Source organism: Ictidomys tridecemlineatus, chromosome 3 (genome assembly GCF_052094955.1).
Source record: "Ictidomys tridecemlineatus isolate mIctTri1 chromosome 3, mIctTri1.hap1, whole genome shotgun sequence".
In the NCBI taxonomy this organism is placed as follows: domain Eukaryota; kingdom Metazoa; phylum Chordata; class Mammalia; order Rodentia; family Sciuridae; genus Ictidomys; species Ictidomys tridecemlineatus.
In genome coordinates this window covers 145,834,895-145,861,618 of record NC_135479.1, presented here as the reverse complement: position 1 = coordinate 145,861,618, position 26,724 = coordinate 145,834,895, and the positions used below count along the sequence as shown (strand labels likewise).

The window sequence follows — 26,724 nt, the reverse complement described above, 5'->3', positions numbered from 1 at the left end:
AAGGTACATTACCTGTTGATAAATAAACAAATAAGAACTGCCAGTCAGGTGTGGTGGCACACCCCTATAATCCCAGTGGCTTAGGAGGCTGAGGCAGGAGAGTCTTGAGTTCAAAGCCAGCATCAATAACTTAAAGAGGCCCTAAGCAACTCAGCAAGATCCTGTCTCTAAATAATATATTAAAAAGCTCTGGGGATGTGACTTGGTAGTTAATCGCCCCTGGGTTCAATCCCCAATACCAAAAATAAATAAATAAATCGCCTCTCTCTAGAAGGTCATTTTAAAAGTCAGAATCTATTTATAGGGTTAGAAATAATCAGGCAGCCAATGAAATGATTCTATATTTAGAAGACCTAAAAAACTCCACCAGAAAGCTTCTAGAACTCATAAACGAATTCAGCAAAATAGCAGGATATAAAACCAACACCCATAAATCAGTTGCATTCCTATAAGCCAATGATGAATCAACTGAAAGAGAAATCAGGAAAACTATCCCATTCACAATAGCCTCAAAAAAATAAAATATTTGGGAATTAATCTAATAAAAGAGGTACAAGATCTCTACAATGAAAACTGCAGAACACTAAAGAAAGAAATTGAAGAAGACTTTAGAAGATGGAAAGACCTCCCATGTTATTGGATAGGCAGAATTTGATATTGTCAAAGGGGCCATACTCCCAAAGCTCTATACATATTTAATACAACTCCTATTAAAATTCCAATAATGCTCTTTATAGAAATAGAAAAAGCAGTCATTAAATAAATTAATTTGGAAAATAAGAGGCCCAGAATAGCCAAAGCAATCCTCAGTAAGCAAAGTGACACAGGAGGCATCACAATATCAGACCTTAAATTATCCTACAGAGCTATGATAACAAAACAGCATGGTATTGGCGCCAAAACAGACATGAAGACCAATGGAACAGAATATAAGACACAGAGTCATACCAACATAAATACAGTTATCTCATACTAGACAAAGGTGATATAAACATACATTGGAGAAAAGAGAGCCACTTCAAAAAATGGTACTGAGAAAACTGGAAATACATGTAATAGAATGAAATTGAACCTCTATCTCTCACCCTGTTCAAAAGTCAACTCAAAGTGGATCAAGACCTTGGCATTAGACCAGAGGCCCTGCATCTACTAGAAGAAAAAGTAGGTCCAACTCTCCACCATGTTGGCTTAGGAACTGACTTCCTCAATAAGATTCCCAAAGCACAAGAAGAAAAATCAAGAATCAATAAACGGGATGTTATCAAACCAAAGTTTCTGCACCACAAAGGAAACAATGAAGAATGTGAACAGAGAGCCTATAGAATTGGAAAAAATCTTTACCACCAGCACCTCAGAGCATTAATCTCCAGAATATACAAAGAACTCAAAAAACTTAACACCAAAACAAACAAACAACCCAGTCAATAAATGGGTTAAGGAACTGACTAGGCACTTCATAAAAGAAGAAATATGAATGGTCAAAAAATACATTAAAAAATGTTTAACATCTCTAGCAATTAGAAAAATGTGAATCAAAACTATACTGAGATTCCACCTCATCCCAATCAGAATGGCACTTATCAAGAATACAACTAACAATAAATATTGATGAGGATATGGGAAAAAAGGTTCATTTATATGACGGGACTGAAAATTTGTGCAACCACTCTGGAAAGCACTATTGAGATTCCTTTGAAAACTTGGAATGGAACAACCATTTGACTCAGTTATTCCACTCCGTGGTTTATACCCAAAGGACTTGAAATCAGCATACTACAGTGACGCAATGTTTATAGCAGCTCAATTCACAATAGCCAAGCTATGGAATCAATATAGATTCCCTACAACAGGAGAATGGATAAAGAATGTAGTATAGGGCTGGAGATGTGGCTCAAGCGGTAGCGTGCTCACCTGGCATGCACGGGGCGCTGGGTTCGATCCTTAGCACCACATAAAAATAAAGATGTTGTGTCCACCAAAAACTAAAAAATAAATATTAAAAAATTCTCTCTCTCTCTCTCTCTCTCTAAACAACAACAAAAAAAAAAAAAAAAACGTTGACCTCTAAGGGAAATTCCAGATTCAAGCTATAGCAGATATGTGTTATGTATATACACAGGTGAATGTGGTATATATATGCACAAAGGAGTATATATTACTCATTCTCATAAAGAGAAGAATTAAATTATGGCATTTGCCAGTAAATGGATGAAACTGGAGAATATCATGCTAAGTGAAATAAGACAGTCTCAAAAAACCAAAGGTAGAATGTTCTCTCTAATATGTGGTACCAACACACAATAAGGAGGTGGAGAGGAATGAATAGAAGTTCATTGGACTAAACAAAGAGGAATGAGGGGAAGGGAGAGGGGATGGAAATATGAAAAACAGTAGAATGAATCAGACATATCTTTCCTATCCTTGTATGTGAATATATGACCAATGTAACTCCACATCATGTACAACCACAATAATGGGATCCTAGTTGGAACAAGTTATACTTATTCTATGTGTGTATAATATGTCAAAATATATCCCACTGTCAAGTATATCTAGAAAGAATAAATTAAAAAAAAAAGAATAATTAGGCAAGACTTTTGAATTGAATGTGAAGGAAAAACTGTAACTTCATCATTAGTGATGACATTGAAGAAATAATGTGTGAATGACAAGCAGATGGTCTGCAAGGATCTTGGAAAAGTGGAGCCAAATGGCAAGAATTTGGCAGCATTTTTCCAGTTCTATCCACTAAGTGACCAACACCTTATCTGGGAGATCTCAGTAAAGTGTTCAAGAAAGGGTTCCTTATTCTGAGACACAATGCCTGGCACAAGGTAAATATTCAATAAATATTTGTTAAATAACCATCCATTGCCTTTTATAGATACTCAGCTCCACCCAAGACTCTTACCATCATGAAATACTGATGAACACAAGTACTCTAGTCAGCTGGGAACTACTTCTTCACTTCAGTTCTGAATTGAAAAATATGAGTATGTGAAAATGGGTATCACTTTATTGTGAGTTAGGTGTAGATTAAGTCAGGCCTAAGTGTCTGACAAATCCATTTTCTGGAATACAGAGACCCTATCAAGTAACATCCTCATGAGGACCTTTGTAAGTTGTCATTGATCTTTCTATACACACATCTCTCACTGTAAAATTTATTTAGGAAGAAAAGAGGAGCTTATCAGAAAGCCACAGGTGGAAATAAACGCATGCACACACCTCATAATTCTATGTGGATATTATGTAGGTGTTAATGTTGAAAAAGCCTGGAGAAATGGTGAATGGTCACTATATAATGTAAACTATTGGATAAGAGAATCCTCTCCATTGAGTTATAAAACTGAAAGACATATTCTATATTTCTCAAATATTTGGTTTGTGGTTCAGAACACAGGCTTTGGGGGCAAACAAACAGACCCAAGTTGGAATCTTGGTTTAGCCCCTTTACTAGCTGTGAGCATATTAACCCCAGAGTTGTTTTCCCATCTGTGAAATGGAAATGCTAATAGTGGCTTCATCACACTATCATGGGGTGAATGTAATGAGACAGCTTCTGCTTAGCACTGTGTCTGGCAGACCAATGTATGATGGCAATTGTTATGCTTAGCCTCAAGGGTAGCCCTCAGTCTGTGTTTGATCTTTTCACTTTCCTTGAACTGCCAAGCACAATTCTATTTGTATGTTGAAGAGAACGAATCTTCTTTTCTAAATGCGCTTAATTCCCCTTGCAAGGGTATAGTGCTTCATGCAGAACCGTGGAAAGTTCTCAGGGTACCTGTGTAGGCCCAGTAATAGTCCTCTGCATGAAGGAAACTGTCAGTCTTTATTCAAAGCACAGGACGATTCATTTTGTCAAAAAGGTGAGCTACTTCACTGGGTCATTTGCCACAATTCTGCCAGGGAGCTGTGGAAGAGGCACAGTAGTGAACGGGAGTGGCTTACACTGGCTCATAAGCATCCACTGGGAACATCAATTCCAATCTGACCTGCAGTGGTATCACACTGATGGCTTAAGCCATGGAAATTAGCAAATGCTACAAATCTCCTTTTATGATTGGGCAGCAGAAGGAATAAGAACCTTTACAATTGTTCCAAGAAAGAGCAAGCTGGAACAAGTATGCCACTACACAAAGGGAACAGGCCAGGAAATGGAGAGAGAAACAGAAAACTAAGGTCCACAACCATTCTCTGCCAGGCACTGTGCAAGCTCCTTCTATCTAAAACTCAGACACACTCCTGGGAAGCCTCACTTGAATGTTGGTTACAGGCAGAATCCAAAATCCATATCTAGAAAATCTATTTTAAGCAGCTGTTTCTTATTCCTTTTTATTCTTCCTTCACATTATTAAAAAATTTTCAGTACTAGGGATTGAACCCAGGATCACTCTACCAGGGCTGGTACATTCCCAGCCCTTTTTATTTTTTGAGACAGAGTCTCACTAAGTTATGCTGGATGGCCTGGAATTTGTGATCCACCTGCCTCAGACTCTCAGTTCCTAGCATTATAGATATGCCTCACTATGCCTGACAAACTGTAGGACATTTCTTTTTTTCTTTTTTTTTTAAGAGAGAGAGAGAGAGAGAGAGAGAGAGAGAGAGAGAATTTTAATATTTAATATTTATTGTTTAGTTTTCGGCGGACACAACATCTTTGTTGGTATGTGGTGCGGAGGATCGAACCCGGGCCGCACGCATGCCAGGAGAGTGCGCTACCGCTTGAGCCACATCCCCAGCCCCTGTAGGACATTTTTAAGATATTAACTCACCTTATATGACTCCAGATCTTCTGGAAAGATCACAAACCTTACAGTTAGTTGTTTTTTCAAATGCTCTTTAGCAAATACTAAAACTTCATTAAACATAAGTTCTGCTACTATATCCTTCCCAATACCAATGTTTCCAGACCCAAGGGCAGGAAAGGAAATGGAAGTTATATTTGGCTTGAGGCATTCTTCCAAACATTGCTTCATTGCATTTTTCAATATCTGTAAGAGAAACATAAATCTAAAATCACTCTGAGTCAAAAGTAAGACTTCACTTATTCCTTGGTTCTGTTCATATTTTACAATGCCAACCTCTACCAAGGATCATGTCTACGCCTCCTCTGAGGGCAGGATAGGCTCCATCCATAGAGATTCCACTATAGCTATAAGGTTAGCTAATGAGAAATGAAAGGACTAAGAAACTGAATAATTGGGCCACTGTGGGCTATTCAAGACATTTGGGCACTGATTTCTGCTGGTTTATGTAGCCTTGCCCATCTTCCCAGGTCAGAGACTCAATTATCAGTTTGCTCTGCTCACCTGCCACTTCCAAGTCTGCATAAAGAGCTCTTAGAAGTTTAATAAAGGAGATAGAGATTAAAAGAAAAAAAGCAACATTTATTCAATATCACTGGGATCTATTATATGATTTCTCCTGGAGAAATACTAATACTTTTGGCAGACTTAAACGTCTATCAACTTTTCAACATTATATTGAATTACTGTGACAGAGGTTTGTTTGTGGAAAGGAGGACCTGAAAGACTAAGGACCAATTTGAGACGAGAGGGCTGTCTAGCCATAAGAGGGCAAGAAATGTTGCAGAAAAAAAGATAAACAAAGGTAGAAGGGATTAAACTTCTCTCTTTCCATATCTGAGTGGCTTTCCCTATTTTTTAAAGCTTGTATGTTTTGGGCCTTAGGAGACAAAGTAGCTAGAGAGTCAATGTCCACCACCAGCACAGGTAGGAAGAGACTACAGGTAATAGATTTGACTGGAGTGGTGCTAGAAGGGAAATCCCAGCTCCTCCTGGAATTTAATCCATAGAGGAAAATATGGAGAAGTGAACACCGTGCCTACTTAGGAAAAGTCTACAGGGTCACTGAGTACAGTGAGGTGAATGGGTGAATAGGATGAGGAAGCTCTGTGTTTCAGTGTCCATTTGCAATATGCTTACTTAAAATTTAGCCTAGGGTTAGGTAACATTTCAGGCTTCAAATGTGGGCCATAAACACTTGACAAGATTTCATGAATGTAATGAAACAATGGAAATTTAACAGGTTGGTTAGACCATGGAGCTGCATAAAGGTAAATCTATTCTGAACTTACCAAAGATGCAGGTTGTGCTGGATTCCACAGAACATGGAATACATATTTACAGGGCAGTTTAAATCCTTCTGTGACCAGTACCAACTGGGAATCTGAAAACTGTTTAGATACTTTTTCACTGAATTCCCATTCCATTTCATTTCCTGCCCGTTGTAGAATTGATGTTGACACAGGTCCCACTCTGAGACATGGTGGGGTTACAGAATTAACAATTACATCTGTCTGAAAAGGGAAGAAAGCATAGGATTCATTGTTAAATCCCTAATTTAAATCTTCATTTCCCAGAAAAGCTTTTAAAAATGATTTTTTTAAAAAATATTTTTTAATTGTCAATGGACCTTTATTTACTTATATGCAGGGTGGAGAATTGAACCCAGTGCTTCACACATGCTAGGCAAACGCTTTGCTACTGAGTTACAACCCCAGGCCCTTCAAAATGTTTTTTGAGGATCCCAAATCTACAAAAATTCATTTAATAATGGTTAGAAACTCTTATTTCCAAGGAGCAATCATTTAATTGCCATGAAACTCTCTGCCCTGTTCAAAAATTAAATACAGAAATAGATGAAATGATTCTTATTGTAAATATCTATTAGCTTCTTGCTGCATTACACCTTTTATGTTTCTAGATTCTGAGAATTCCTTGTGTTTTTTTTTAATATCTATTTTTTAGGTGTAGATGGGCACAACACAATGCCTTTATTTTTATGTGGTGCTGAGGATCGAACCCGGGTCCTGCCCGTGCTAAGCGAGCCCTCTACTGCTGAGCCACAATCCCAGCCCCCCTTGTGTGTGTGTTTTTTTTTAAGTTGTATCAATAAATGGTTTCCTTCTCTGCTGTACCACTATCACTTTTTGCTATTTCTGTGTAGGGTTTGTTTTTTTTTGTTTGTTTTTTGTTTTAAACAGAGAAGAAATTAATTTTCTTAGGAAAATTCTACCTAATGTTTTTGTTTTAAGATAAGTTATACATGGTTAAAGAAAGTGCAAATGAAGCAAAAAGATCTGCAATGAAAAGCAGGATTCCTTCTGGGTGAGATCTCCAGAACCACACACTCCCTCATGCTATAGCCAATCATTTTTACCAGTCTTTGATCTATCTTTTTGGAAAAAGACTATACATATATGTGGTATTTAAATAATTTCATCTCTTAGCTCTCAGATCTGTGCTAAAGGGTTGTGTCCTCTCCTCTACCAAAGCCTCTAATCATCTGACATCTTTGGTTCTCTTTGGGGGTAACTTAGATACTTCTCATAAATGTTAACAAGTGTTTTACTTTTGAGAGTGCAATCAAAATTTGCCATTTGGGGGCACTGGTATCCTTTTAAATTTTTTAAGGTTTCTAATGCCACTGGCAATAAATAAATGCACTAAAATTTCAGTTAATGGGATAAATTATTCAACTAGGATGCTTTCCTTTTAATTTTGAATTGGTGTTTTAATACCTTCTCAAATCATATAGTCCCCTTGGTCTTTATTCTAATTTTCTTGTAGATAATAGGTGGTATTTGTTTCACTAGTGGTTAAGTCGATTTGATTGTGACCCTAAGACACATCACTGAAATTAAAGAATACAGCCTTGGCTGGGTGTGGTAGCACATGCCTATAATCCCAAATGGCTTGGGAGACTGAGGCAGCAGGATCACAAGTTCAAAACCAGCCTCATCAACTCAGCGAGGCCCTAAGGAACTCAGTGAGATTCTGTCTCTGAATAAAATACAAAAAAAGGGTTGGGATGGGGATGTCGCTCAGTGGTTAAGCATCCCTGCATTTGATCCCCAGTCCAAAAAAAAAAAAAAAAAAAAAGAATGCAGCCTTGTATTTATTCTCTTCTTCTGTTGAAGTTCTTGCTCCTACTGCCCTTCCACTTATCCATCATTAATTTATTGAACACCTAGATCCATGCACAGATCAGGCTCTGGGACTGCAAGAAAGGAGAAAGTCATGATGCTCTTCCTTAGGTGCTCTCTGCCTAGAAGTGGAGCTGCATTAGCCCAGAACCACTTAGATTTGCTCTTTCTCTGACTTCCTCAACTCCCTCAGAGGGCCCTGGCCTTTGTGCCCAATAAACGCCAGCTAAATGCTAAGTTACACCTTGTATTTTCCACAGTCTCTGTCACAGAGCTATCCATATGGAATATGACTTTGAACGCCACCTGTGTCTACTCACTCTGGCCAACTTCATTATTTCCTCTATCAATTAATTCCTCAGTGTGTCTTTGATCAAGTTTCAAGGAGGTCTCTGATCAAAGCTTTCCCTCTGCCAATTCATACCCATCACAACTTGAGGTCAGATTCAAAACTCACACCTCCAGAAACAGTCTTTCTCGGTCCACTGTTATTTTGCATCACTACTGACAGGTTGCCTCAGAAATGTTTAGATGGTTTGTCTCAACAATGAGATTTTTCCAAATAAGTAACTTTTTAGATAAAAAGAACATAATAAATTTTAAGTTCCTTAGCATCATAAGTTGTTCTAATTCTCCATAGTGCCTAACAATAACAGCAACAGCAATAATAATTATAATTACTACTCTAACCATGTGCCAAGCAGGAGGAGAAGCATTGTGTGAGTACTGATTCTAGCTCTATGATATAAGTACTACAGTTATCCTCATTTTATAGATAAGGAAGCTAAAAGATAAACTAATTTGTTTCAAAGTCACCTCGATAGTAAATGGCAAGACAGGTATTTAAATCCAGGTGGCTTGGCTCTGAAGACCACACTCTTAACCCTAAGAAGATGCTTTCTAAACAGCAATGCATGGTACATATTTAAATAGGTATCAAACAATTCAAGGATCCCCTACTGGAAGTGCAAGAAAATAGAATCAAAAACTTACCGTCTGTAGTTCAATGTAGCCCAGGACAATCTGGAGAGTCAGGCCCTGAGGAGTTTGAATAGTCATATTAAAAGGAGGGGTGGTTTCTTGACGCTCCCAAGAGTCCAGCTCATTGCTTCCCAGGACAGTTTCTGAAGCAGATTTAAAGGCAGCAACAGTAGGGTCCTCATTGCTCACCAGATGAATTTCTTTCAAATTACCAACCACTTGCTTGCTTTGGAAATAAAACTTGATAGTGTTTAAAATGGTCATTGTACACAAATCCAGAGGAAAGTTGAAAATTCCAGAGCTCAGGGCTGGAATTGCTACTGTCTTAATGCGCTTTTCTTTACAAACAAACTCCAGAACATTTGCAATAGCTCTTTTCAGTGTATCAATGCATCTCTCTTTCTCCATTGCTTTCCATCGAGGCCCAACAGCATGGATAATGTTTTTGCAAGGAAGTTTTCCTGCTCCAGTGACAGCTATCCCACCAGGTGGCACTCTGCCATAACTGGAAATGAATCTTTTGCTCTCCTCTTGGATTTCAGGGCCACCAGCTTTCACCAGGGCCAAGGCCAGGCCTCCCCCATGTAGAAGATCTTCATTGGCTGCATTCACCACAACATCAACAGCACGTCTGCTGAGGTCACCCTTCCAGACAGATAACTCAAGCCCTGGGGCCAGGGTCTTTCTGAAGACTTGCTGGCCCAAAGAATTGCTATTACCTTCCAGAGCTGGAGATATCAGGGTAAAGATACACCCAAACTTATTTTGGAGGACTTCAAACAGTCTACTCTCATTATTTTTTAAAATTTCAAAGTCATTGAGATTTACAGGAATTTGCCAACTATAGTGTCTTCCAAGAGAGTCAGTCTCTGGAAAAGGAAAAATGATAAATAATAAAGAAATGATCAAGGTACCCTTCGAAAAGTATGTAATTCCATTTCACACCAGGAGGCTGAGTTTCTTATTTACAAAAGAGATGGACTTCCTCTAGCTCCCTTACTGATTCTCCTTCTCACTCAGACATTTAATTACAATATCCAAGAGTTTTCAATGGTAGGACACACTCAAAAAAGGTGCTTAGTCTTGTGCCTGCATATACTAAATACCCCATAATTAGTAACTACTGTGTATAGTGATGAGAAGATAGTGTGTATAGGAGAGCTCATGAATATTTTAAATGCATGTAAGAATATTAGAAAGGATATGAGTCAGAAGTACAGGGAGTTACATTTCTAATTTTTTTTTGCTTTTGTCAGTGTCTTAGTTTGAGACCTTTTGGAAGCAGACTCTGAGATGAGAATTTGACTGTATATAATTTATTTGAAAGGTGAATCTAGCAAACACCAGGAGTTCTGCTTAAGGAAGGGAGGGTGGGAAACAGAGACGAAGGAGAAAAGTGAATAGAGTGTCTTATTTAGTAAATGAAGCTTAACTCCACTGGTGGGCAATATAGATTATATGCCTCAGAGTTGTACCTCTAGAGGGGAAATTAAAGGAGCTGACATATTTCTCCAGCTTCTAAGGGTCATTGGCCAAAGCTGTCCCTTGGCTAGGAGGTGCAGGGGGAGCACTGACAATGTCTGCTACAGCAAGTATTTCTTCATAGTACTTTAGTTGCATGGCACAGTTAAAATTAATGTGAAAACTGATTGACTAAAAATTATTTATTATGGCTGAAAAGAAGATGTGTGGGGGCTGGGATATAGTTCTATTGGTTCAGTGCCTGGCTTGCATACCCAAGGCCCTGGGTTTAATCCCCAGTTCTATCAAAAAAAAAAAAAAAAAAAAGATGTTCTGTTCAGATCCTCCTTCAGTTTGATTATAAAGTGGGAAATCTGGTAAGCTTACAACCTGTAGCTATTAAGAATATGAACCTCATGGGTTCATCTAAGCTCTCTAGCCAAGGTCATGCTATTCTCAGAGTGTTCTCCATCAAAACCTGAACAAGGCCATTGATGCTCAGCAAGAGACAACTCTACTCTCTAACAGGGGATCTCAGGCTGCCAGAGACTGTCAGGTTTTCATTATAACTCGATGGCTCCACTCCACCCAACCTAGCGTCTTCTGTTTCTTCCATAATGAACCTTTTGTACTAACTCCATCTCCAACTCTAGATGCTGGAGAACCTAACCTGTGATAGTGTATTTCATGGAGCCCAAAACATTGTTATTGTATGCCTCTGAGAAAGGGAAAATAATGCCAATTAAAGTGTAGTAGCTTTTTTTCAGAGATGTTAAATGTGAAAAAAGTGCATACTAAATTTATAAAATGTGGTAATCATATATTCATAACTTCAACAGGCATTTCTAATTGGAGCCACCTAGAAAGACTTCTGGTGGCCTCAGTTACCCAAAGAAGCAGCAAGTGAGTAGTTTGACCTAACTGGCCTGAGCTTTAATTAGAAATCTGAAATCTCAAATAGGCCACTCCTAGGATTAGGCAGGTACCATTTGGCTCTTTCAGCCAAGGGGACAATCAGTTGGTCACCCCTTCTGTCCAATGTCAGCTGCAGGGCTGTGATCAGAAGAGTCTTACATCTGTGAACAAAGGAAAGGATCATTGGGGGCCCTAAGGGAACAAGTTGGTAGTACCACACTGCCTCTGAAACAGTCCTCCTTCTGAAGCATGAGCTAGGGTCTCCACACGGGCCTACAGTCACGCACCTGAGCACTTGTGGGGGAGACAGTCTCCGTCCGTATTCCCTTTTCTCCACTGAGAAAAGATCTGAGCAAAGCCTTTCTGAAATAAGAGTGGGAGTGAGGTGATCCTACCTGATTTTTCATTGGAAGTTGCTGCTCCAGCATCCTGTGAAAGATGAGAATGACTTTAAAACAAAATTTAAGCTGAACAGCTACAGGCTACTGATTCCAGATACAGTCTACCACATACAAAGCAACAGCAACTTGGCTCAAAGCGCTGGGTTTGCAGAGAGGGACACATGTATTTGTCATTGTGGTTATTTTTCTATCTTTGTGCCTAAAACACTGAAAATACTAAATGTTCCATCAAACATTGACCCAATCCCACTTGCCTAGGGATTGAATTTAAAATGACATGAAGGGTTATGGATTCATACTTGAAAAGGCCTAAGAGTCATAGACCTCTAAAAAGATCCAAAACTCTCAGACAGGCTCCAATTCCAATGTGTCTTGGAGTTTCCCTAGATAGAGCAGAAAACATGAGGACATGAGCCTCATCAGCTGCATCTTCCACCCACCAGTAAGGACCCACTTTCAATTGCCTATTTCATGACATAGCCTCCATGTAGAATTTTGAAATTTAGCAAACGATGTTTCTTTCTCTATTCCCTTGCTTTTATTCCTCCCTTATCATCTCCTTACTCCATCCTAAAAAAAAATGAACTGCTGAATGAATGAAGAGAATCCAAATGATATGCAAGTGACATTTTTAAAAAAATCATCCATCTTCAAGTTAACATTGTTGATAATTAACATATTTTCAATTCCAATTTTCCAATGATTCAATAACACTTTTATTAGGCTATTAAAACCAAATGAGATGCTAGGTGTTACTGAAGAGCCCAGACTTCTTGTTATTTATTATAGGAAAAACTCTTCATGTACTGATCAAGGTTCATAATGCATAGACATTTATATATTTATACATATAGATTTTACCATGGAGAAGGCCATTATCCAGGTCTCTGGTGGGTCTTTAATCCCTCTTGGGTTTCAAAGTGTAGACTGCAGTTCCCAGATATGGCGGCCTACTTCTAGGAATAAATGGAAACAACACAGTAAGCATTGACCAGAAGCTGAGGCAATTTGGTACAAATAGTCCATAGGAGCACTGAGCATGATTTCTGATCTTGAGAAGTTTTTATTCCATTGGTGAGATGCACATATTGGTTTGCTGTTGTTATTGTTTACCTTCTGTCCTCTTCAGGTCAGGTTCCAATAAAAACCATAATGGCAGTTCAGAGAAGGGAAAAAGTTACAGGGGCTTGAACAGGAAAAAATTTATGAAGAAGGTGAGACAGGAGCCAGGCCTTGAAGGATGGATCAGGTTTTCACACATGTAGAAGAGGAAGATGATAACAAAATGGTGAGACTGAGCACAGCATTCAGAACAGCCAGGAACAACAGCCTTACGAGCAAGTGAAGACCCCTGAGGAGTGTTTGAAGAAAGAGGATACTTGTGCCTGCACGGGGTGTGCCTTGCAGAGTTTACGATAAATATCCTTGACCTAATTAGATAGGGGATATCTGGATAATAATATTTTAAAAAATATTTTAAAAAGGCTGTGCATTTTTTGAATGATGATGAAAAGATACAATGGTCAACACTTTCTGCTATCTTTAGGTCCCTAGAGTGATCTCTCTGTGTTTGCAATAGAAAATTTTTGTACAGTCATCCACAGCATCAGAGCACTATTATTCTTACACCTGGAGGAAAAGGAGTAACAATCCTAAAATGCAAGAACGAGAAGCATTTGTGCCTCTAGAGGGCACTGCTGTATTTACAAAAGAAGGAAGACTTCTGCACCTGCTGGGCTGCTGGGTTTTTCTTTGGATATTGTTGTGCCTGTCTCTATCTTCAGACCTGCCCTTAAAAGCCTAGGCACGGACTTGGCTGTGGAGCTGGAATCCATTTAACCCCAGAGAAATTAGAAGCAAAGAGAATGTTGCCTAAAACAATTTCTTCCATTTAAATAACAACAAACACCTTCTCAACTTTCCATCACTGAAGTTGAGGGAATTTGGTAAGACTATTCCATAGGAGAACTGAACATGACTTCTGATCTTGAAGTTTTTAATTTCATTGGTGAGATGCACAGTGTTTTGCTATTGTTGTCACTATATTCCTTCTGTCCTTTCCTATGGTGTTTCTGTCCCTCATTGGCAGTCAAACTTCTGCAAAGAGTAGTTGATTGTCCTGTCATCCCACCCGCTCAGCTCACCATAGTCTGACTCCCCATCTCATCCCCAGTACTCCTCTGAAACTGTCAGTGTCCTCCATGTGGTTAACCCAAGGCGCACTATCTACTATCCTAGTCTTTGCGTGACCCCTTCTATAGCATTTCATTCTTTGATTCCTGAAACTCTGCTTTATTAGCTTTTCCTATGCCCTCTTGACTCTTTGTATTTTTTTGTCCCTATGCCTTTATAGACCTTTCCCTGAATTCACTTCCAGCATCCTCCCCTCACTCTTTAATCGAATCCAAAGGCACTTAACCACTGAGCCACATCCCTAGGCTTTTTCTGTATTTTATTTAGAGACAGGGTCTCACTGAGTTGTTAGTGCCTCCCTGTTGCTGAGGCTGGCTTTGAACTTGCAAACTTCCTGCCTCCACTTCTGGAGCTGCTGGGGTTACAGGTATGCACCACCACACCTGGCCTCAAGATTCTGTCTAAGAGACACTTCTTTATTCTACATATTCCCCAGGGGGTAATCTCATCTACTTCAGGGCTTCAACTCACCAACTGTAAATACAACTCCCATATCTGTATTTCTAGGCTACTACTCTCCTGCAACTCTATCTGGATGTCCCATATTCCCCTCAAATACAGTTTCTACAAGAATTGACCCTTATATCCTCCTCCCCACTCCCCACAAAAATCCATGCTTTATCTCCTAGATTCCACAGCTCAGCAAATAATATGCCATTTGCCCACTCAAATCAGAAATCTAAGAATTATCCTTAAATCTCCTCTTTTGTCCTATATCCAATCTCTCTCTGGGTCTTGACCATCTAAGTTCCTCTCAAATATGTCCCTAACTTTCTTATTTCCTGATATTGCTGCACTTTAGGGTCTCAAAACCTCTTACCTGAGTTATGGCAGTATACTCTTTCCAAAGATTCAAATGCACTATCTAACTTTACATTTGATTGTCTGAATACATATTACATTTATGTATTCACATGGTGCAAAAACTGTAGAAGGTCCTCTCTTACCTCCCTCAAGAAACACCCTCCAAGGCAATCAACCTCTCTTGTATCCTTCTAGGGACATCTCTACACAAAAGGTAGCATCTAATACACACTCTTCTACATTTTACCTTCTCCACTTAATATGTGCCAGAGATCTGTTCACAGTAGCACATTGAGATGGACCTCATTTTTTTTCTCTATTTATTGTATTCCATTGAATAGAAATACTATAAGTTATTTAACTATAAGTTATTTAATGCTGATCCCCATTCATGGACATTTAAGGAGTTCCCAGTCTTAAGCTACTGTAAAGAAGCCTATAAAGAACAATTTTGGGGGCTGGGAATGTGGTTCGAGTGGTAGTGCACTCGTCTAGCATGCATGAGGCACTGGGTTCGATTCTCAGCACCACATAAAAACAAAATAAAGATATTGTGTCCATCTAAAACTAAAAAAAAAAAAAATTAAAAAAAAGAACAATTTTGTACTTAGTCGCTTAACACATAATATATCAATGGGACAAATTCTTGGATGTGGTACTGAAAAAATACGGCATATACAATTGTAATTCTGATAGTAGTGCCAAATTGCTGTCCATGAAGGCCAGCCATTTCTAGTCATTTCCACATGCAAAAATCTCATCTTTGGCCTCTCTACCTCCATTCATCCCTGGCTGGAAATGTGTTCTTTGCATTGTTGTCAGCTCCTTCTTTCTAAGATACCAATCTGACTCATCAGTTTTTGGCTTCCTTTGTTTCCAACTCTTCCATTTCTATCATCAAGACCTTTCACCATCTAGACATGCGCTGTTCAAGGTAGACCATTAGGCACATGTAGTTATCAAGCACTGGACATGTGGTTAGTCTGAAATGAAATGTGAAGTAAATAAAAGAAAAACACTGGAGGGCAAAGACTTAGAATGACCAAAGAGATCATAAATTATCCCATTATCTGCTGAAATAATTAGTTTGAATATATTAAATAGCAGCAGTAAAATTAATTTCACCAATTTCTTTATATGTTTAATAATATGATGAAGAATTTTACAATTAACATGTGACTCCCTTTATATTTCTATTGAACAGCACTGATCTGAGTAGGCCCTTCCTTTTACATGTCCCTGTCCATCTCCTCCCCTTCCAGGTCCCAGGGCCCTCTGTGTTTCAGACCACAGCACTCCTGGTCCCAGATGCACTCCATTTCTCTCCCCTCCCTAGCCCCCCACTCAACACTTTTAGTGTCCAGTTCCGCTCAAAACTTTCACTTGGAGGTCTTCAGAGATTTGCTTCCTTGTTCACAGGTCTGCCTCCCTTTGCAGCCCTTCAGCTAAGGGACCTCTTACCCCTCCTGCACAGGGCGGCAACCATTCCGTATTGTTGGCCAACTCAAGGGAAGAGGGCAGAAAAGTGCCTGTCTACAGGACAGAGCTGCTGGCAGGGAGCACGTCACAGGTAACAATGCGGATAAACAAACTAAAAACTTTTTTTTTTATTTTTTTTTAATTTATTGTTTTACTTTTTGGCGGACACAACATCTTTGTTGGTATGTGGTGCTGAGGATCGAACCCAGGCCGCACGCATGCCAGGCGAGCGCGCTACCGCTTGAGCCACATCCCCAGCCCTAAAAACTTTTTTTTTTCCTTTTAAAAATTAGGTTAAGTATAACGTGAACTCGGAATGCGAATTACATGTGGCAAACAGCAATAACAACAATGGTTTAAAAGAACAGAAACACTTGAGAAACGTATTTTCCCTGCCTGGCTAACATCCTAACCTGGGGACGCCTGGCCCGGGGACCCCCGTCCTCGCCCGCCCTCGCTCGAGCCTGCAGGAGAGCGGACCCCCAGGGACGGGACCCACTTACCCGACGCTGGCTGCGGGGCGGACTGCACAGACCAGAGGGGAGGCGGCTCTGCTGGGAACAGGGAGGGACTTCCAAAGAAGCGAAACTGAAACTTTGAGGCCCCAGTCGGCGGGGCGGGGGGCGGGGAGGCGCCTTTGCCCCGTCCGGCACAGAAGCGTCCCGGAGCCCCACTCGAGCCGCACGCCGAGCGCCATGGCCTCCAGCCCCTGCCCGCCGTCGCCGCTGCTCGTGCGGGTGTCCCAGTCCGTGCCCCGGCTGCACAGGAAACTGGAAAGCTACTTCCAGAGCTTTCGGCTCTCGGGCGGCGGGGAGTGCACAGTCCGGCCCGTCGGCCCGAGCGCCCCGGACACTTTCCGGGTGGAATTCAGAGAAAGGGCAGGTGAGCTGCGGGGCAGCGGAGGTGCCAAGGCCGTCTCCGGGGTGAGGGGCGCAGCGCTGCGGGTTTCCAGGGCGACCCAATTCAGTCTGACCTAGGGGAGCGCGCAGGAAAAAGTATGGAGCTGTTCTTGGGGGGGGGGAAGGGACAAGAACCGGGAGTTCCTGTTGCCAACACCTCCTGCAACCCCACAGTGGAGGTTAGAGTCCCAGATGTGCCCAGTCCCTGATCCGGGTTGACTACCTCAAGGATGGTACTTTCTAGTGCTTTTCTGAACTGACATATTTTTTCAATTGCCACAGAAATATAAGTACTGCCCCTTCCCTCCCCAGGTTCCTTGCAGTTGTTGTCCTTGTTGTTTAAGCATTGCAGTTTTATGTTGTAAATAATGATTCAATTGACTGACTTTTGAGGTTTACAAAAGTAATAGATGCTCACTATAGAAAAGAGCAAAAAAGAAAACAACGTGGAGATAAACAATGGGAACATTTTGATGTATCTCCCTCCAGCCATTTCCTATGAATGTCAGTAAACATATGCATTTCTAACCATCTGAGGAAAAACATTGGATTCCTGTTTGAAAAAAAATCATTTAATGACTATTATTCCATATCATTGAAAGACGGACTGGAAACATAACTTTAAATGGGCCAATGATGTTCCATTATCATTAAGCTTTCATTTTTATTGTAAAATGTAAGCTGCCTACTTCAAAGTTCTGAGTAGCTCCCCCAATTTCCCTGCGAAACTGCTATTCCAGTATGCAGGGAACGGTCTTACAGTGAGGTACTGGGCAGAGTACAGATGCAAGAATAATGGGATTACTGTCAGGCCTTCTGTGGCTGTTGGTTCTGCACCCATGGATTCAACCAACCAGGAATGGAAACTGTCTTAATTACAGGGAAAAAAAAATAGTATCTGTACTGGACATGTACATTTTTTCTGTCATTATTCCCTGGACAATACAGTAAGACAACTATTTACATAGATTTACATTGCATTGGGTATTATAAGTAATCTGAAATGATGTAAAGTATGTGAGAGGATAAAAGTAGGTTTATGGAAGTATTACACCATTTTACATAAGGGACTTGAGCATCCATGGATTTGGGGTATCTTTGGGGGTTCCCAAAACTAATTTTCAGGGAATTCCAAGAGCTGTTTGAAATTTCTCCTGTGAATGTGTTTAATGTCTCCACTGAAGCTAAGGAGGGAGTGTTGAGAAAAGGAGATCACCACATCTCGATTGATGAGAAACCTGTGCCCATTTTTCTGGATACCACTGAGAAGCCAAAAGAGAAAACAAAATCTGGAAGTTCTTCATTGACACAATCACAAGCTGAAGCACAATCTGGGGAGAAACACCCAAATAAAAGTCCTGTTCCTAATAATGTCAACTCCTATGTCCAAAAGGTGAGTGTTGGAAAAGCAGCTGGCTGTGTTCTTTAAGTGCCCCCATGGTTACCACACCTACTGCCTTTTTGTCCCAGCAGACAGTGCTGGGGACTAATAATGAGTCAGGCACTGGTTTAAGCACTAGGACACAGAGATGAACACAGCAGACAAGGTCCCTACTCTCATGCAGCTGGTACTGGGGTGGAGAGGTGCACAGAAAAACCATAAGCAAGTAAAAACCTGAAAAAAAAAATTCAGAGGCTTGAGACCTGCTAAAAAAATAAAATAAGCTTTTGCTTCAGAGAGAACAGGGCCAAGGCAAGAAAGGGAATGGTGAAGATGGTTCTACTTATGACCAGAAGTCAGAGCCAACTCTTCTGTGGAGGAGGCATTTTTGCATGAGACATAATGAGGAGTCAGCCATGCAAGATTCATTCCACAAATAGATATTGACTGACTACTATGTGCCAGGCACTGTAATAGGGGCTGGGGACACAGCCAGGCACACAAAGACTTTGCCCTCACACCACTCACCTTTAAGTGAGAGGAACCAACAATGTAAACAAATAGAAATGTAATAAAATGCCTATAAGTTTTGGAAAGAAGAATAAAGCAGGATTAATGAAAGAAACCCTATTTGACATAGGATGTCAAGAAGAACCACTCAGATATAGTCATCTGAACAGACATGATTAAAGTAAGGGCGCTAGATGAGTGGGTTTCTGGAGGAAGAACATTCTAGGCCTTGGCCAAGGGATGCACATGTGCACAGGCCCCACAAAAGCTTAAATCCTGAACTCTACAAGCTACAAAGAAGATAGAGTAGGGGAAGACAGTGAGCAAGGGAAGGAGTGCTGGGAACTCAGAGAGGTCAGGTATTTAGGGGATGATGATAAGGACTTCAGATTTCAACTTAAATGTCAGGAGAGTCATCTGATGGTTTTGATCCAGGGGAGTGGGCATTTTCATTTACATTTCTAAGGGATCAATCTGGCTGCTGTGTGTGGAAATAAATACATGTGCAGGAAGGGCTAGAATAGAAAGTCAGAGCCAGGGCCAGGTGGAGGATGATAATGGCCTGGACTCTGAATGGTTCCCATAGACATATAAGAACAGGAGATTCAGGAAACATTTTGGAGATCTAGAGGAATAATGTTCCATGCAGAGAAAAGGGCATGTGCAGAGACCTCAAGGGGGAACCAAACATTAGAAATTTTGCTTTTCTACTACATTTCATTCACCTCTGTCCTTTTTATTGTAAACTAGAATATCTTTCTTATAATTGAGCTTCTAAAAGGTCAAAGTTTAGGAAGGGCCTAGCAACTCTGTGGGAAGTCAAATGTTCAATTTTGTTGGTTTTGTTTTATTTATTGTTGTTGTTATTTGGTACTGGGATTGACCTCAGGAGCGCTTTACCACTAAGCTACATCCCCAGCCCTATTTTTTTTTTTTTTAATTTTGAGACAGGGACCCATTAAGTCGATAAGGCCGGCCTTGAACTTTCTATCCTCCTGGAGCCTCAGCCTCCAGAGTCGCTAAGATTATAGGCATGCGCTACCATGACCTGCTCTTTGTTTTTTTATTATTTTTTATTAAATTATTTATTTATTCTAATTTGTTATACATGATGGCAGAATGCAATTCGCTTCATTTTACACATATAGAGTATTTATTTTTTAAAGAGGAAGGATAAATAAGAGAAAATATAGTAATAAGAAAAGAATTATCCTCAGATTTGTGACTCCTTTCACAGACTATTTTGTGAGGACCACAGCAACTCATCCAGAGAACAGAAATGCCTCTCTCTACTGTCATTCCTCAAAGTCAGACAGGGGCAGCTTTAAAACCCAGTTTCTTTTGTAACATAGAGCTTTTAAAAAATGTTCAAGCCCAGGCTCCCCTGTAGACCATTTATAAGAATCTTTGGAGATGAGCCTGAGCCCTGGCCCACTGGCCCTTTCTCCTTCCTTCCCTCTCTTTCTTTCTCTCTTTTGAACTTCCCAGGTGATTCTAACATGCAGACAGGCCTGAGACCCTCTAGGCTGTAGCATACTGCATTCTCGTAAAGGATTTGAACAGGTGGCCCCCCATAAGGAAAGGCTTAGTGGTTATTTCTGTAGTCTCAGGGCATTCTGAAGAGTGCTACGTTCTACTGGGGGCCTGGGAGTCTGAGGTATTTTATTTGTTCCTGTTCCTCTGAATTTTTCAGATCTTTCTTACTGTGACAGCGGATCTGAACTGTGACCTGTTCTCCAAAGAGCAGAGGGCACATGTAACCACTCTCTGCCCCAGAGTCAAAAAGTTGGAGGGTGACAATGGAATTGAGAAGGTGTATGGTGATTTCAGAGATATTGAGAAAATATATCACTTCTTAAGTGAGCAGCTCCTGGAGAATGAGAGGAATCAGGAATCTTCCCCTTCTACCACGGAGAGGAAACCACTTGACCAGCAGGACTGTGACAGCTGCTTTTTTCCTTCTGAACCAAAACCCAGGTCAGAAGAAAAAGGCAGCCATTTTGAAATTCCCTTGCATTTCTTTGAATACTTCAGCTATACCTGTCCTGGTAAAATAGACTCAATAGAGAAAAGATTTGGTGTAAACACTAAAATTCAAGATATCCCTCCCAATACGGTCTATTTAAACTTTACCTCCAGCCATTCAGAGGACATAGAAGCAGCTCGTGAGTCTTTTGTCTGCGAATTTCAGAAGACCATTGAATCTCTGAAGCAAGAACGTGTCCTTTTAGAAGATAGGAAGTTGGCAAATAAAATCAAACAGGAGTTGAGTCACAGGTTTCCCAAGCTCCTGATAAAGGAGCAAGGAGGAGTGCTCACTCTCCTTGGGACCCAAGATGACATTTCAGCTGCCAGTCAAAAAATTTCCGAATTTCTGGACTTGAAACCTGTGAAAATATTTGCTCCCAGTTGCATGAAGAACACAATTGAGATTGACACTGCTCACTATAAGCTTCTAGAAGCTCAGTTACTCCAAAAGATAGTAGAGATAGAGCAAAAGTACAATAGTCATAGTAAAGTTAGTGAGAAAGGTCAGAAAACCTGCATTCTATTTGGTCCAAAGGATAAGGAGATAGATCTGTCTGTGCATGCTTACGCAAGTTTCATCGATGCCTTTCAACATGCCACCTGTCAGCTGACAAAAGAAGTCCTTTTACTGAAAACTTTGGGCAAGGAGAAACAGCAGTTCCATGGGACTAAGTTTGCTGATGACTTTAGAAAGAGGCATCCACATATACACTTTGTGCTGAGTCGAGAGTCAATGACTTTGACTGGTTTGCCAAATCACGTTGCAGAGGCAAAACAATATGTCTTAAAGAGTGGGGACCTGTCACTGTCAGCTGGAGAGAAATTGAACAAAGATCATGAAACACCCATGGACATTGATAGAAATAATTCAAAAGCAGCTTCACCTCCATTCAAGGACTCTGCAAGTTCTGTGGCCTCCGAAGCAGACAAGAAGGAAAAGGACATCTGTGTCATCTGCATGGACACCATGAGTGACAAACAAGTACTACCAAAGTGCAAGCACGAATTCTGCAGGCATTGTATAGATACAGCCATTTCTTATAGGCCTGTCTGCCCTGTGTGTCAGACTTCTTATGGTGTCCAGAAAGGGAATCAACCAGAAGGAACCATGAATCACAGAACTGTAAAACAGTCACTTCCGGGTTATCCATCCTGTGGCACCATTGTCATTACATATAATATGTTAGGAGGCATACAAACGGTAAGTGTTTCTGGGGTCCCTGGGTTTCTTTCCACTACGTTGAGGGATTATCCTGTTGCCTATTTGACAATGGGTTTCCCAGGGAATTATTTCATGGTCATGTGCAAGGGACAGAAACAGTGAAGAAGGTCACTTCATCTGCATATAATGTAGAGCTTTCATGTTTTTTTATTTTTAATTTTTCTTTTTCTCCTTCCACATTTTTATGGGTTTTTATTTTGTTTTGAATTGTTTTGCATGTCATTTGGCAGAGTTGGGGATCAAACCCAGGACTTCATATATCCAAAGGAGGTGCTCTACCACTGAACCATACTGCTAGCCCTACATGATTTTCTTTTTTTCTTTCTTTCTTTTTTTTTTTTTTCCTTTGGTACTGGGGATTGAACTCAGGGGTGCTTAACCACTAAGCTACACCTCCAGCCCTTTTTATTTTTTATTTAGAAACAGGCTCTCGCTAAGTTGCTGAGGCTGGCTTTGAACTTGTGGTTCTTCTGCCTCAGCCTCCTGAGCTGCTAAGATTACAGGTGTGCACCACCACACCTGGCCCTACATGTATATTTCTTAAGATCAACAAAGGATGAATGGAGAATATGTGTTAGGATAGTAGGAGTCAGGAAGATAGGTAATGTTTGCAGTGTGAAGTTGAAAGAGGAGAAATATAAATTATTAGGAATATAAGTAACACTTTAATGCTTTTCTTGATTTTTTATTTGCTCTCTCTACAAATGAACATATCTATGCATATAGTAAAATTCAGACAGGGGACTGTTTTTTCCTGACATTTTCTTGTCTTTATACAGAACAAGCATCCAAACCCAGGAAAGCCTTATCATGAAATACAGCGAACTGCATACTTGCCTGATAATAAGGAAGGAAAGAAGGTTTTGGAACTACTTTCAAAAGCCTTTGAACAAAAGCTGATTTTCACAGTGGGGCAATCTCGAACATCAGGAATCTCAAATGTCATTACATGGAATGATATACATCACAAAACATCCTGGTCCGGAGGACCAGAAAAGTGAGAACCTTTTGAAATATAGTGGTTTCTAAACAAAGAATAGAGGTTGTAAAATACAGCAATTTGAGGATGTGGATATAAGGAGATTTTATAGCACTGGTATCCTAGTATTATGAGAAATGCTAATCTGGGATGATAATTTCAAAGAGAGAAAGACTGGTCCCTATAACCACCTACCCTGCCAACTACAAAGTATTAGTTATTAAATTTTGCATCCAAGGGAAGAGGGTTTCAGAACCAAGGTGAATGGTATCTAAGTTGATTAAATTTGAGCATCATGTCTATTTGAAAGGTAGATCCTAGAAGTGTTCCTTTGCTTTCTTTTAAGATCATCTTTCTTTCTGTCCTTTTTTTCTCATCAGTCCACAGAGAAGCTAAACTCTCTTGGTTTTAGTTTTGAGAGGCTAATGGTGGTAAAAGCTATATTACAGGAAATCTGATTGTTGTTTATGAAACTCAGATTACCTCAGACCCTTGATATTCAAAAAGAAAAATATCCTGAGACTTTTTCAAATTGCCCAAGTTGAAAATCCTACTAGAATTTTCAACTTACGACTCCCTATAAAATATAGCATATGATTATAATTGTATGAGAAGCGCTGCTTACAATAAACTGAGAATTTTAAAGCCTGATTGGAAAACAGATACTGGTCAGACAGCTAGGCTCACTCACTAGCTAAATGAGAAAACATCTGCACACTGAAGAACAGTTATACATCACCCATAATTGTTGACAACCCTGAATATGAAATCCTCAAATGTAGATGATATTAACCATTTGTGATGATGCTTAAAAGGGTTTTTTCTTTCTGCAGTTATGGCTACCCTGATCCTCACTACCTGGAACGTGTCAAGGAGGAACTGAAAGCTAAAGGAATTGAGTAAGAAAACTGCTGGAAGAATGTCTTATCCCAGGCTTTCAAAGGATATATTTTAGAAGGCTACGTTAATGCAATCCTTCTGTAGAAACACCTTTTAAAAATTTGCATCTCAAGAAGTGGTTTGTATAAGAGTAGAAACCTAGTCTATCACTTTGGAGTGTAGCCTTTTTATGGAAGGCAGAAGCTCCCAAGAGCTGCATAATTTTGCTGCAAAAGTATGTCTCATTCTTGTTTTATGGTTGAGGGTGAAGGGTGGGTCTGAAATAATCTTCTCATCCTTCCATTGTACTATAGCAACCGATTGGCCCTTTTCTTTCCTTTTTTATGAAGTTGGGGGTAGAACCCAGGGCCACTGAGATTCGCCCCCACTTCTTGGATCCTCTTTCATTCCCATCTCTAAGGAAGTACTTTAATTATTTCTTTTCTTTCTCTTTAACCTCCACTGGTAAAGGTGAGAGCCTTCTGTAAAAAGAAGAGGAAAAACAAGGCTTTACTTTCGGAAAATTAGAGAGCCACATGCCCCCCTCTTCCTTCCCCATGGCAAGAAAAGTGACCAGGAGCAGAGATGGGGAAACCTTTGATAATAAGTGAAATAAGACTTGTATTTCTTAATGACACAGAACATAGAATACAGTTGGCGCTTAATACATATTTGTTTTCTGACTCAAGTTAGAGGAGGTCCACAAAGAGATATATACTTTTAAAATCTTTGACGGAAGCAGGAAGCCATTTCTGGAGTCCTCACCGCTCATTTGGAAAACTGAGTTTCTTAACTCCACTATTCTTGGTGGCTGAACTCCTAACCAAGCTCCTGACTTGACTCTTGCTCCTCTCTGATCCTGGGAACCTGCCCCGTGGGTCGCATTTGCCTTGCCGTAGAATTGCTACATGTTTTTGAACAGATGCCCCCGCCACTGAATATGTTGTACTTTTGAATTATCCTGCTTCCATTTTTAACAAATAAGTAAACTTACTTTAGTTTCCATTGTCTACCACTTATAGTAACTATAGCTCCAATGAAGTCATTTGTTGTCTGTTCACTAAATCTCACCAATTCATGTTTTCACTCTTAAAATCTTTCTAATCCTCTCTCTGGGGAAAAAAAGCCTACAACAAGAAATATGTCTCATTTAAGATTTTACTTTTAAATATTTCTCCAAGTCAGAAAAAAAGCTACTATAGCAAATCATCCAGTTATTTATTGTACACTCTCCCAAACTGGTGAGCAAGATGCCTTGTTCTTTTCCTAAAGATACACATGAACACACATTAAGTTTTTTTTTCCAATCAGGTAATAATATTTATTTTGTACTTCTCTTGTCACAACCCTTATAAGAGCTTTACATCGTGTGGTTAGTACAATTAGTTTTTTTTTTTTTTTGTACTGGGGATTGAACCCAAGGGGGCTTAGCCACTGAGTCATATCCCAGACCTTTTTTTTGTATTTTATTTAGAGATTGGGTCTCGATGAGTTGCTTAGGGTCTCACTAAGTTGCTGAGACTGGCTTTGAACTCACAATCCTTCTGCCTCAGCCTCCCAAGCCACTGAGATTACAGGTGTGCACTTCTGTGCACAGCTAGTATTCCCCTTTTTTAACCAAGAAAACTAGACTGGGGATATAGCTCAGGGGTAGAGTGCTTGCCTAGCATGTGCAAGGCTCTGGGTTCAATCCCCAGGACCAAAAAGAAAAAAAAAAAGAAGAAGAAGAAAGAAAGAAAGAGAAAATAGCCAAGAAAACTGATAGAAAGCATAAGTAAATTACCAAAGATCACAGTTAATAAATGAAAGTGCTAGCATTTGAACCAGGTAAACTTGCTCCAGGATTTCTATATCCCACCACCGTACTGCCTTCCCACTGAGGTACTTCTCCATGGAGCTGGCCAAGGAGTTCCAATTATTTTAGGCTTCTTTCAGAAATGGACCCCTATACAGTGCTCAAAAGCAAATTTCCTCCAGGAAAGTCCTATTCAAAGGTCTTAAAAACTGGGGCTGGGGTTGTGACTCAGCGGTAGAGCACTCGCCTAGCAAGTGTGGGGCCCTGGGTTCAATTCTCAGCACCACATGAAAAATAAATAATAAGGTATTGGTCCGATTAAAAAAAAAATCTTAAAAACCCAGAATCTTCTTCTTGTGCAGAGAGTTAAGGAAAATTACACAAAAGGATCTCTCTCTCTCTCTCTCTCTCTCTCTCTCTCTCTCTCTCTCTTTAATCAGATTATACATTTAGTTTTTCATGATTCATTAAATTCTTTATTGTTATCATTTATTGTTTTCTATCTTCTGATCTTTTGGTTAAATTTACTCCAAAGAAGCAGAAGTTTAGTTTCTATTAACTTCTGGATTGCATTCTGTGTGTAAATGCAATTTGCATGGTGTGAGTGATTTTTGAGCATTTGGATTACTGCTTCTGTTCTTTGGAAGGTCTTTTCATCCACTTTAAATAAAATCAAATCCATGTTTGGAACAGATTGTCTGTGTTCTTTCCCTTGTTCCTTTTTTCTTAGGTTGAGATTCTGGGTATTTTCTTCAACACAAACAGTATAAAACCGTATAACATGTATGTGGACATCTTTGGTTGATTTTGTGTGTAGCCATTTGCTAAATATTATCACAGTAGAAT

The 26,724-nt window shown here is 40.0% G+C and overlaps 2 protein-coding genes across 7 annotated transcripts in view; one reads left to right on the top strand and one right to left on the bottom strand.

Annotated features, from left to right (window-relative positions):
* Positions 1–16,829, bottom strand: part of Parp9 (poly(ADP-ribose) polymerase family member 9) — a 38,021-nt gene extending 21,192 nt beyond the window's left edge. For 2 of the 6 annotated variants that reach the window (XM_078044124.1, XM_021727981.3), the window contains exons 1-6: positions 16,689–16,829; positions 12,571–12,665; positions 11,596–11,737; positions 8,945–9,801; positions 6,101–6,322; positions 4,776–4,994 (exon numbers count right to left, since the gene is read on the bottom strand). In XM_078044124.1, coding sequence (XP_077900250.1) covers positions 4,776–4,994; positions 6,101–6,322; positions 8,945–9,801; positions 11,596–11,737; positions 12,571–12,585 — 1,455 coding nt within the window. In that variant the 5' untranslated portion in view covers positions 12,586–12,665; positions 16,689–16,829. The remainder of the gene's footprint in view (positions 1–4,775; positions 4,995–6,100; positions 6,323–8,944; positions 9,802–11,595; positions 11,738–12,570; positions 12,666–16,688) is intronic. The other 4 variants (XM_078044126.1, XM_005327668.5, XM_078044125.1 and 1 more) reach the window with 3 other exon arrangements.
* Positions 16,830–16,880: 51 nt separating this feature from the next.
* Positions 16,881–26,572, top strand: Dtx3l (deltex E3 ubiquitin ligase 3L). The gene is made up of 5 exons (XM_005327667.5): positions 16,881–17,067; positions 18,269–18,477; positions 20,669–22,204; positions 23,005–23,222; positions 24,038–26,572. Exons 1-5 carry the CDS (start codon positions 16,881–16,883, stop codon positions 24,105–24,107), a joined length of 2,220 nt encoding a protein of 739 aa, XP_005327724.2. The 3' UTR covers positions 24,108–26,572.
* Positions 26,573–26,724: the final 152 nt, after the last annotated feature.